The sequence below is a fragment of the Denticeps clupeoides genome, chromosome 17 (genome assembly GCF_900700375.1).
Source record: "Denticeps clupeoides chromosome 17, fDenClu1.1, whole genome shotgun sequence".
NCBI lineage: Eukaryota > Metazoa > Chordata > Actinopteri > Clupeiformes > Denticipitidae > Denticeps > Denticeps clupeoides.
Window position 1 is genome coordinate 19,203,018 of NC_041723.1, and position 13,356 is coordinate 19,216,373.

The window sequence follows — 13,356 nt, forward strand, 5'->3', positions numbered from 1 at the left end:
GCTGATAATGAGCCACCCGCTGATCAACTACTTGCGAGGTAGGAATGGGATCAGGAGCATTCACCTCCAGTTCGCTAAAATTAGACTGCCCCCTGCCTTTTTCATACTGATTTCATCCAAAATATCCCATAGGTACAGTAATTTAGAAGTCCCCTGTTCTTCTGTTTCCATTAATGTCTTACTGTGTAGATAACTATTCTTCTTGATCTTCCACATTCCTCTCATGGTCACTTGTAGTTGGTCTATCATCAGCCATGGCTCACTGTCCTAGTCGTGGTTGAGTCTGCCATGCTGCACCCTCGCTGCTTGGTTCCCCTCACGCTCACAGTTTTTTTAAGGATCAGCTCTGTTCATCTGGCATTGAACACTGATCCCAGCAGTGCCTCCAAAATTCTGTTACAGATCCCATTGCCCCAGGACTGTGACATTTAAAAAGTGTATTGGTTTGTGGGTTGTGTCAGTGTTGTTCGCTTGTGTTGTTTCTTTTCTTTATAAGAAAAATTATTTTACACTCAACCTTACATACATTTCAAAAACACACATATTACAAAAAACGTCTTCAATCCCCTCTAATATACTTACTATCTAAACTACATTACGCTTTCCGTCCTCTCACAGGTTCATCTCAGTGAAATATTTCAATAGAAATACATACATTTGAATATTACATTCATTCAGTAGCTGCTATACCCCTTTACAGAATCAACACAAAAACATATACTTTTATCCCATTGAACAACCATTTTCATAATAATACAAAACAGTTTTAACTCAATATGAATGCAATAATTACTTCCAGAAGTACCTTGAACAGAATCTTTCCAGTATTCTCCCATCCCACATATGTACATGGCAGTAGTAACATGAATGAAGAAACACAAATGGCACGGCCACCATTTCACTGAACTATGTGCGTCTCACACTCCTGCGGTGTGCCTTTACTAACCACGTCATATCTATCGCTTTTTCCGACAGCTCCTATGAGTCATTTTTCTATTGTACCAAACGGGTGTATTTAGAAATATTAGCGCAGTATATTAACCTGTATTTAACAGAGAAAACACATCAGTGTTGTTCGCTCGTGCAGGCATTTCTTTATCTGAAGCAAATACCGCGAGAGTTAATGCCAATGCCCCCTCCAGTGATAGCTTCCTCTAGTGGTAAAACATAGTTCTTCCCTCAGTGTGTTCCAAGATATGAGACACATATACATAATTATGACCAAACTTTTCTGCACGTCATATACGCACAGCCAAAACTGAGCAGTTCAGACTGCATGTTCTACTAATCAAATAATAAAAAAAAGGTTCACGGTACAAAAACCTTGAGAGACCAAGACGACTTCAAATGCATGCTGCATGCTGTATGCTGTAGCACTGCCCCTTCATCTCCTGCTCAGTACAGACACGACTTGTAAACTTGACCAATTCCATGCAGCTTAAAAAAATAGTTTTTAAACTTTAACTTAAAAATAAAAAAGCGGCTCTGACAGCGGCTCTAAGGCAGAAACTGACTCTGATTGTTCACTTTAAAGAGCCAGCTCCAAGAGCCGTTTCATTGGCCACCAACACATAACAGACCTGTTACTTCTTCTTCTTTAAAAAGAGCACTTTTATGAACAGCTACAGTATGTGCAAAACTTGGGAAGACCTACAGAGCTCTTTGTCTAATACAGTGATGTTACAAAGTATTGAGGTTAACTTTTGCTATTGACCAAATACATTTCTGCACCATTATACAAATAAATTATTTAAAAAAATCATGCAATTCTGTCACCTAATTGAAATGTACCTATGATGAATGTTAAAGATCTCTTAAGAAAATGAAAGATCGTCTTAAGAGGGAGAACTTGCAATATTGATTGCTGCCAAATCCTTTTGTTACTGTCTTGTTGGATAGTCTCCCTGAAAATGTGAACATAATTTTCTTTTTTCATGATGCCATGCACCTGAACAAGGCTCCCTGTGCTTGAAGCTGCAAAACACACAGCAAAAATTAATTAACGTATCTAGTGCAAAAAACGTATCTAGTGTTAAGCCAAATTATCTTGTATTGTGCAAAAGATATGTGCCAGTGGGTTAATAAAAGTTTCAGAATGTGTACTGTGATGCTGACGCAGCAGGGCGCCCTTCTGTCCTGCCACACCCACCCGGACTCCGCTCATCACGCTGGTTTGCGGCTGCGCACTTACACTCCCGCAAAAGTGCAACGCAGTAAATAGACTTTCGTTTTGTGAACTTGCTGAATATTTTTGCTACTAGTGTTAATGATCTCAGAATTTGTGCCAAAAGAATTATTGTTAGCATTTAGAAAAAAAAAACTGTAAGTGTGATACAGGTGAGTTTTAACAAGCGAATTAAGTAAACGGTGTAATGCGAATCTCACTCTTACCCCGCCCAACATGTATAAAAAAATCTTTGTTTCGATCTTCGACGTGGCTGTATAAAGGATTTGACTGAAGAGAAAAAATCAGCGTGGTCATGACACGCGTGGGCGCTGTGATAGGCCGGCGAGCCCCTCTTTACTCCACTGCAGGTGCGTCACTTTCCATTCTGCCCAGTAGGTGGGACCTGATGCTCGGAGCAGGCGAGCTTCTCTCCTCCTCCCGTCCACAGTCTGGAGGACCACCTCGCATCCAGACGCAGCGCGGAGCGCGGGGCAGGGGACTATAATTCCGCCTTCTCCCCTCTCTGCTGGGACACTACCGCACTGGCCTGACATACCTACACGCACGCACGCACGCACGCACGCACGCGCGCCGACACCGAGGCTGGGAGTTTCTTCCAACGTTCTCACACATTTTCCAAAATGGATTTATTTTTCTTCCTCTTCCTGCTGAGCTGCTTCCAGGACTACCTGAGCACCGTGCTGGACTGTCCTCCAAGCTGTAGCTGCTCCAACACGCACATCTTCTGCAATAAGTCCGACCACGCCAAATTCTTCCCCCTGCTCGCTCCACAGGACACGGGCAACGAGGGCAACAGCACCAACAGCACCTCCTCCATCACGACCATGTAAGTTCGAGTCCATGCACCATCCCTGCACCGCTTTAACGCGCCTGTTAAACAGCAACAGCTGAAGATGCGCCAGTTGTTGCTGGGTGTCTGGATCCTCCTCGCCCGTTTCCTCATTAAACTAACGGTCCACTCCGCTCCGATCTCCGAAAGTTGTAGGACGGAGGGAGAATAAGACGAATACCATTATCCATGCTGGAAGGAGCTGGAAAATGCTTCCTTCTTGAATCTTTATTTTTCTGCTTGTTTGTCTGGTCAAATTGAGTGTTCTTTTTTTTATAAATTTTATTTTGTAAGTGTATGAAATGCTGCGTCGATCTTTTATTTTACCGCAGATTTTCTCCGAATGTTTTAAGTGTGCAGAATGACTGTGCGCATTTTCATAAAAATTTTACACAAAAAAAATATATATAATAAACGAGGAGTGGAAGTGGCCCTGCGCACACAGAGTAAAGCTGGGAAACGCGTATGTGCGGGTTTGTGTGTGAGTGTGTGTGTGTATCGCAGGCCTGTTGGATTTCTTGTCGTTTTCTTTTATTCACTCCTTCGTGCACCCAGCCACTAGAGGGGAGACTCGCTGCTTCCAGCCTCCTGTAGAGATTTTACACACACGCACACACACGTACAGAGAGAGAGAGAGAGAGAGAGCAAGAGAGAGAGAGAGAGAGGACACACCTACCAACAACAGGTGTGTAGGCAGCACAGCAGCGTGAGTAAAATGCTGATTCCTGTTCCTGTCAGCACCACTACGGGTGGACAGCTCCCAGACTGGACGCTCTGCAGCACACCCAGACATTTCTTTTTTTCCTACTCCTTTTTTTTCTCCTCCTGCATTCACACAATATATCTAATCATATACATACACACACACACACACACACACATATATATACACACACACACACACACACACACACACACACACACACACACACACACACACACAAACTCACTACAGAGCAGGCAAAGAGTAATGAACAGTGAGGCAGTAAAGTCCAAACTGACCATTCATTTAAGCAGGGGGTGGGTAAAAAAAAAGTATTTAGTCAGCCACCAATTGTGCAAGTTCTACCACTTAAAAAGATGAGAGAGGCCTGTGATTTTCATCATAGGTATACCCAACTACGAGAGACAAAATGAGAAAAAAATCACATCCTCTGATTTTTAAATAATTTATTTGCAAATTATGGTGGAAAATAAGTATTTGGTCACTAACAAACAAGCAAGATTTCTGACTCTCAAAGACCTATAACTTCTTCCATAAAAGACTCCTCTGTCCTGTACTCATTACCTGTATTAATGGCACCTGTTTGAACGCATCAGTATAAAAGACACATGTCCACAACCTCAAACAGTCACACTCCAAACTCCACTATGGCCAAGACCAAAGAACTGTGTACGGACACCAGCAACAAAATTGTAGACCCGCACAAGGCTGGGAAGACTGAATCTGCAATAGGTAGCTTGGTTTGAAAAAATCAACTGTGGGAGCAATTATTAGAAAATGAAAGACATACAAGACCACTGTTAATCTCCCTCAATCTGGGGCTCCACGCAAGATCTCACCCTGTGGGGTCAAAATGATTACAAGAACGGTGATCAAAAATCCCAGAACCCACCAGGGTGGGCTGAATCTTCTGGCCTGTAATGTATGTTGTATTGTACTGTGTCTTGTAAAAAGATGATTCTCAATGAAAAATGTAAAGATAATGATACATACAATTCATACAAAACATTCATATTTTCAGTGTAAAAATCTGAGGAAGCTTTGTCCTCTTCTGGTTCATTTGTGCAGCAAATCCTGTTGTATTTGGACTTGCTTAACTGGCACCTTAACAAAAGCTCAGGACAGCCAGAAGCACAAGGCCATGCATGGCGTCCATTAAGCATGGCGTCCAGTAAATTATACGCCTCTTGTGTCTTTGGAGCTGCAAGCTGGAGTTTGTCTGACTGCTTGGCTGACTGCTAATGAAGAGTGAGCACCATGCCTTTTCAGACGTTGTTCTGAGGAGCTAATCCGCGTGGCTACTTCCCATTTTCAGAAAGCCCAATGTGTTTGAAGTGGATTAGGCCCAAATACAAAGCTGGAAGAAAATGATCCTTGGAAGAAATGTGATTTTCTTTTTTGCTCTCAAGTGGAATTAAATTGTTTCACAATAAGCTGGTTACCTTTTAATACCAAAAGTGGATGAAACATTTTTCTCTCTCTGCATGTGAACATCTTATTTCCCCTCACAGTTTAAACCCAACATATACATTATGTCCTGTTGGCATATGCATTACTTTTAAAATACAATCATAGCATTTTATAGATTTTTTGTGTGTTTTCAAGTCATAAAGCATTGAGTAGCTTCATTAAAACACAGTAAAAATTTTCTAGGGATAATTTTCAGCTTGATTCCAAAGGAACATCTAAAAGTCACCAATACATGGCAAGAGCCTGAATAAGAGTAGGCAAATGGAGGGGGTGGGATTGTTCTGTGGTAGCAGTTTGCCAGTTACATTTCCCACACTGGTTTAATTTCAGGGGTAGCTGCTTTGAAATGATTATAGATTGATTAGGAAAAAATGGCACATTTTATTGTAAATTTGATGTCACATTCCTCTGGAAAACCTTTGAACCATTCTTATATTACCTGAAGCCAAGAGTGGGCAAATGTCTAACAGAGCAATACATATTTGTCCAGGTATCTGCTTCATCTCTTTACCAGAATGTTCTACATACATAAGATATGACTGTTCAATAAGAATACTTGTTATATGGATTGTGACTAATAGTAAATCTTTCTTTAGAAATTTTTTCTCATTAAATCAGGTCGTAGTGAAAGCAAATTAAGGATTTTATGTGATAACGGTCTTAAAGTTCCATTGTTAGTTGCTCTTGGTAAGAGTGTCTGCCAAATGCTGTGAATGTAAATCAGTCACACACACACACACACACACACACACACACACACCTTACGGTTAAGGAAGCGGCTCCGTAATCAGAAGGTTGCCGGTTCGAATCCCGATCTGTCAAGGTGCCACTGAGGTGTCAATGAACAAAGCACTGTCCCCACACACTGCTCCCCGGGCGCCTGTCATGGCTGACCACCGCTCACTCAGGGTGATGGGTTAAATGCAGAGAACAAATTTCACTGTGTGCACCGTGTGCTGTGCTGCTTTGTATCCCATGTGACAATCACTTCACTTTATTATTATTACAAGCTATCCACTAACACTACTATCCAACTTCTATTTTACTGTTTTGCATATGTATTGCATGTATGTCAGTCCTGAGCTTTGACTCAACGCATGTGCAAAGGTCACAGAATGACAGATTAAGAGTTTGCCAGTAGAACTTGCACTGATGTAAGCACCGGTAAGTCCTTATACGCTGTGTGGTAGTGCAGAGCATTGCAGGGGCTGAATGGGATGGACAGGGGCAGGCAATGAGGTAAAGGCAGACAGAGCAGACAGGCTGAGGGTGTGACAGCCAAGCTCAGGGTGCCAAAAAGGTCAGTTGCATCACAGTTGGATGCATAGAGTTAAGATAAAGGTAGCTGGTGTTTTGCAATCAAATTAAATTATGAATTAAGTGCCAAAACTGGTACTTTATGATAACAGCACTGCTGTGTCTGCTGTAGGGACATTCCATTCTTCTACTCTTTGTCTTCTCACTTATTGTGACTCCATATACCACATTATTTGCCTGCATAATTGGGCTTTTAGGGTAGATCATTCATAATAAGAAATGCCTATTAGTGTAATTGTCTTTTTACCTGTTCTGGGAAAGCAGTTTAAGCTGCGAGACCATAGTTCTTTATGTTCCAACAGGATAACTCAACACAAGACTGGAATATGAATGTGTGTGTTTTGCAATAGTCTGATAATTTAGGTACTGACGTTGTTCTTGTTCATCCTTGTGTAAGTTGAAATACCAATTAAAGACTTATACTATGATGCCCAGCCCAAATATTGACCACCCAGAATCTCCCTTGAATCTCCACCATGCACCCATTGTCCAGCGATAGGCTCTGCCAGCCATGACACTGAGTAAAGATAAGTGATTATGAAAAGTGTGTGGGTCCGTTAATATATTACAAATACATTTTCAGAAGACAAATCCAATGATTGTGGAAAAGATGTCACTGAGTCAAATGCATTAAGCAAACAATCAACTGTGGACTTCACTCAAATGACCAGTAAAGACTGTCCAACACATTATCAAACACTCCTGGAAAAAGAGTGCATGATTCAACAAGCATATTAGGTCAAAATAACTGTGTGGCCGTGAGAAAGCCAGTCATGTAATGACTGGATCTAGGTGTGACTTTGATGCTGAGATATCAGAATCCCTTTTTTCTTCATCTCTACTCAGTGGCTGATGGCTCTTTCCTCCAGACTGGCCTGCTCTTGTTTATATCGATTTCTTTTGGACTATTTCTCCTGTTCTATTTAAAAAGGCAGTGTGGACAGTCCTCTCCACATGTCTTGAGCTGAGGTATGTAATGCTGTCACTGCAGCCTGGGCCATATAGATCAGTCCATCTGTGGCTGTTTGAAGCTGGCTGGTCACCTGTGATGTCAGCTTCCCTGCCTGCATGTGCCTGTTCATAATTTCCTATATGATGGAAATGGGCCGTGTGAGGAGCAGCTCATTGAGCAACAGGTTGTTCGCTTCAGAGCAGGCAAAGAGTTGTGAGCAGTGAGGCGGTAAAGTCCAAACTGATCATTCACAGTCTGGGAACAGAGCTTGTAAGCAGGGGGTGGGTAGCCAGAGCTAAAAGGGGATAATCCAATGTGCAAAGCAAAGAAGGTTCACGCAAGAATGCCTGTTTTACAGAGTCACTTGCTGGGTGGCAATAATGTTGTACAGGTTCATAGACTGTTAGATCCATGTTGAACAATGTTATTTAAAATGGTCTTACAAGATTAATGAAATCGGCAGAAGGCTTTAGACAACGCCTTGGATAGTTTTGTTTTAAACATAACATTTTTAGAAACTTTACAAAGCAGTACTACAAGATCAATTCCTGGCTTTGGATCTGAATTAGTTTGGCTTCAGACTAAGGGGACCATAAAATCAAACTACTTTGACAAACTACAAGACTGTTCAACATTTAATGTGCCCATGAATTGTTAGACTTGAATTGATACCACTCACCTTTTATTAATATTAGTATGTTGTATTATACTTGTATTGTGATTGTAGCACTGCTTTGAAAAGGTTATAAAAAGCATTAGTGCTTGTCGGCTAGGGTCGGATTTTGTGGGGCTCAGGTCGGGCTCGGGCATAGCTCTAACTTCTGTTTCCTTTTGTCACTGGTTTACCTTTATTGGTGGTCCTTTGATCAAACAGGAACAAAAGCTGTATGGAATTCACAAGAGCAAGACATTCTACAGAGGTTACAGCACAGCTGTGCACTAAACAATGAGTGAAACTGATTGTACCTCAAAACTGAAAGGCCCATTACAGGAACATTTAAAATTGAAATATCATTATGTGCATGCCTGTGTAATCCAGCTGACTGTTAAGTTTATCATTTCAATAGTAGGTTTATTTGAACAGTGAGAGACAGACCAATAACAAAAATTCTGAAATAATGCATTGCAAAAAGTTAATTAATTTGTGTTTTCATGAATGAAATAAGTATTTTATCTCTTTGCAAACGTGCTTTAGTACTTGGTGGCAAAACCTTTGTTGGCATCATAGAAACATTTCTTGTAGTTGCTCCAAGGTTTGTATGTATCTCAGGAGGGATTTTAGGGGGATTTTGTCACACTCCACTTTGCAGTCATTTAATGTTTTGTGGCTGTAGTGGCCTGACCTTGTGGGGTGCTTGTTATTATATAATGATAATAATGATAGCGATATGTAGGGGTGTTAGAAAATATATATCCAGCAATATATCAAAATATTTTACTTGGTGATATTGTATCGAAGTTATTGTAAAGGAGGGTCCGGTTGATAGTTGAATCTTAGATTGAGGAGGAGCAATGTGGTTTTTGTCCTGGCCATGGAATTGTGGACCAGCTCTTTACTCTTGATAGGGTGATGGAGTGGGCATGGGAGTTTGCCCAACCATTCCACATGTGTTTTGTGGATTTTTAGAAGGCTTATGACCGTGTCCCCAGGGGGCGCTTCAGGAGTATGATGTGGATGGCCTTTTGTTAAGGGCCATTAAGTCCCTGTACCAGAGGAGCGTGAGTTTGGTCCACATAGCCGGCAATCAGACCTGTTCCTGATGATGGTTGGACTCTGCCAGAGCTGCCTTTTGTCACCGGTTCTGTTCATAACCTATATGGACAGAATTTCTAGGCGCAGCTGTGGTGTGGAGGGTGAATTTGGTGGCAGGAGAATCTTGTCTCTGCTTTTTGCAGATGATGTGGTTCTCCTAGCTTCATCAGGCTCTGACCTTCAGCTCTTGCTGGGATGAGGATCAGCACCTCCAAATCTGAGACTATGGTTCTCAACCAGAAATAGGTGGCTTGCCAACTCTGGGTCGGGAGAGAGGTCCTGCCTCAAGTGGAGGAGAATAAGTATCTCGGGGTCTTGTTCACGAGTGAGGGAAGAAGGGAGCAGGAGATCGACAGGCGGATTGGGGCAGAGTCTGCAGTGATGTGGATGCTGAACCGATTTGTCATGGTAAAGAGGGAGCTGAGCCAGAAAGCAAGGCTCTCGATTTACCGGTCGATCTATGTCCCAATCCTGACCTATGGTCATGAGCTCGGGGTAATGACCGAAAGAACAAGATCACGGTTACAAGCAGCCAAAATGAGTTTCCTACGTAGGGTTGCCGGGCGCACTCTTACAGATAGGGTGAGGAGCTTGGACATTCAGGAGGGACTCAGAGTAGAACCACTGCTTTTCCACATCGAGAGGAGCCAGTTGAGGTGGTTCGGGCATCTGGTCAGGATGCACAGGGTAGATTAACATCCAGCACAAATGTACATTTTATGAGTTTACAAGTAAGTACTTGATGATAAATACCAAATGATAATCTAATGGTCATATCAACTCAACATCAACACCCCTGTACCAGCTTAAAATTTCTAGACCATGAAATGCATCAAACATGGAGTGGTCAGCATCTTTAAGCCAATAAAAAAAACACAATAATTAGGACCAAATGAAAAAAAAAAAAAAAAGAATGTTCTAAAGTAAAGTATACCCACCAAATGGACCTCTTAAAGTCCCCACTCCCTACCCATCATAGCCACACTCGACCCCCCTCTCTGACCTTCAGGGATAAAAAGGCTTTCTGTTTACAAAATTGCTCTAAATGGATCTGTGTGTGCACACATGACTGAGTTCATAAAAAAGTCTGCATTATAATTTCCAATAACATTATAGATTCAAGCCTGCATAATGGAAAAAATAATAAATGTGACCCCCTCTCTGGTGCAGAAATGATAGATTTATGAGGGGTGAATGAGGGCTGGGGGGCTGAGCTATCGACACTTGCCTTCCTGCTGCAGATTTCAGGGCTGTGGGGCTGTTGATGCTGATGCTTGTAACACAGATAATGTTTATGGAATTTATAATGGAAGGAGATCAATAGTGAGACAGGTCAGTGTCCAGCGTGTGGCTGTGACCGTGGGGCCGAGAGACAACCTCTCACCTCTCCAGCTTCTGGTGAGGGTAAAAAGTCTTTAGTGTGTGTGCATAGGCAGGAAGTCTTTAGTGGTGAATTATCTCTCCTCTGGGCCCCAATGTGTTGTGTACTATTGATTCCTTGTGTTGTATGGGTGCAGTCTGGATGATGAATGGGGGGCAGAGTTGAACAAGGCCAGCCCCTTGTACACACTACACTGCTGATTCTGACAGGCTAAAAACGCATGTTTTTAAGCCATGAAAATATCCTCTGTTCTCTTTTGGGCTAAGATTCTCTCTTGGTCTAAGGTTGACCTCAAGCTGGTTTTATCAGCTGTAAAGCTAAAACAATCTTCCTATCAGAAACAATAAAAGACAGGGAATCAGGGCTGTATACAGTGATTGCAAACTACTGAGCACTTAACAAAAGAGAACATTCAGCAGTTAAGACAGCAGTTTAAGCTTTAAAAAACCTTAACTCTCAGCTATCGGCAATATGATACACCATGAGTTATACAAGCAGTGTACTATTTCTATTTCTTATCTACATGTGTCAAAACATCAATATCTGCATGTGTGTATTACACAATGTGTGTATTATTGGTAACACTGCAGTATGTAAGTAATTAAAAAGTTGTGGGACTGCTGTGTGTGTGGGATGGCTGACTGATTTCATTGTTCTTTCATATTGATATTGCTTTTTTTTTCATAATTTGAAAGTTTGTCTTAAGTTAAACAAGTGTCTTTAAAAAACAAATATAATTTGTCCACTCAGTATACCATCATTACCTTTCATTACCTTCCCTATGGGTATATATATTTATTCCGATGATCTGCGACTTGTTTTCTCCAAACACCTTTTTATATTTTAATGATTTTAATATTGTTACTGTTTATTTGGAAAACTGAAGCTGAAAATTTCCCACTGCATTTACATGTTGCATTACTTGCTGAAAATGGGTGCCTTAGAAGTTGTTGCAAGTTAATTTACCAAATGTATCTAATTATTCATCAATTTAGTGTGAATTTTCCTAAATAGTCACATTGAATTAGTTCATATTAGTCTTTTGTCCTTTACTAGAAATGAATAACAAAAAACATCCACCAATGGATGATTGGAAATGAGCTGCAGTTGTCAACAAAGTAATTTCTTGGCTCTTTTAAATTTCAGCCATTTCTCTCAGTGTCTCGCCTTCACGGGTACATTCCCTCTCTGGTACGTGCTCCTTGTTGGTGCTGATATTTTATTCATTGCATGGCTAATGAACCTCCTGATAGACTGTTGAGCCTGCTGGACGATCCTGAGGACTTCATTTCATTCCTTGGTAGAAGTTGTCAGGCGGTGGCAGGTTTTGAGATTGGACTTGCCGTGTTGCTGAGTGGGCTGTGCTACTTTGCATATTTTAGCCCATTTCTGGAGTGACCTCCAAACTGTTTTTAGTTCTTCTGACCTTCTCGGACACTATAAAAGTGGTTTACTCAGGATGGTGGGCAGGTGACCTAATAGCCATGGTAGAATATTTAGTAATAATGAATGAACAACATAGTCTCTGGTCTTGAGCCAACCCTCCATTATCTGGGGCTCTTTTTTTTTTTACTCATCCAGGGGCAGGAGAATGTGGAGAGACATCTGGCAAAAAGACTTCCACTTTGACTTTAGCTGAGAAATGTAAAGGCATCAGAACAACTATTACAGGACTCAAGTAGGCTGTGTGAAAGTGTTGCAGTTTGTCTTGGGTGCACTGTGAGTTATCTAGTCTGCATTTGAGGTTGTTCTACACTTTGCTGCTTTTGATTGAATTAAGCTCTTCTTTGGAACCTGGTGTCCCCCTCTCAAAAAAGCTGTATCAATGAGTAAATGAGTAATCAGACCTTGACTTAAAATGCAATGCAGTTTTGCCGTTTAAGCAAAAACAAATTAGTACAGATATTAGCAAACTCAAAACACTGAAGATTCATTTGTCAATCTGAAGTTCAGCTGTGCCTTCCCTTCATGCGCTTCTGGAAATCACACTGTGCATTTAACTGTTCATGGCACATCAACAGACTTTCCAATTGAGTTTATTATGGCCTTTTTTGGGCCATTTATAAACTTGCTTGTTTTTTTACAAGATCTTGCAACCCTTTCTTAAACCATTAAGATTGTATGCAAGATTGTATGCAATATGTATGTTCATACAAAAATGGCGTATTGTTGACGCAAACAAGGTTATGATGGCCAAACCTTCTAAACCTTAAACCTCACACTCTGCAGATTACAGCAGTATTTATTCTTTAGAAGCGAGAATCCAGAAACTCGTGCTCAGTGTTGCCAGGTTTCTTTTTATCTCTCTCCTAGAGTTTTTAGTGGAGTTTTTTGTGAGCAGAAGGGTCAATTGTGGGGTGGTGTAAACTGTAAAGCTCGTCTAAAAACATTGAGACATACTGTATGTGATTATGGGGTATATAAGAAATAAATGTTGTTGCTGTTATCTCTGACAACAATGCTTGCTATTTTTTTCATGTGTCAGGAAATCTTCAGGAATGAGCAAGGTCAGTATTTTAAAATATCATAATCAGCTCAAAATATCATAAAAAGCTCTTAACAACATTCAAAATAAAATAGTCCCCATGTGCATCCCTAGTGGCTGGGTTAGTTAGTGCCTCCATATAATATACAGATAACTAGCAAGTAGTCCTTTCTTGTTCACATCTCTTGTATTTCTGTGAAACCTGATTATATTGTTGTGGCCATGTCCCAAGCTTTATGTCTGTATGTTAATTTAAC

The 13,356-nt window shown here is 41.1% G+C and overlaps 1 protein-coding gene across 1 annotated transcript in view; it reads left to right on the forward strand.

Moving 5' to 3' along the window:
* The first annotated feature begins 2,487 nt into the window (after nucleotides 1–2,487).
* The window catches only part of LOC114766652 (NT-3 growth factor receptor-like), a 164,381-nt gene continuing 153,512 nt past the window's right edge, over nucleotides 2,488–13,356 (forward strand). Inside the window, 1 exon segment of the mRNA XM_028957667.1 lies at nucleotides 2,488–3,014. Within this exon segment, the coding sequence (XP_028813500.1) occupies nucleotides 2,809–3,014 (206 nt within the window). The 5' untranslated portion in view covers nucleotides 2,488–2,808.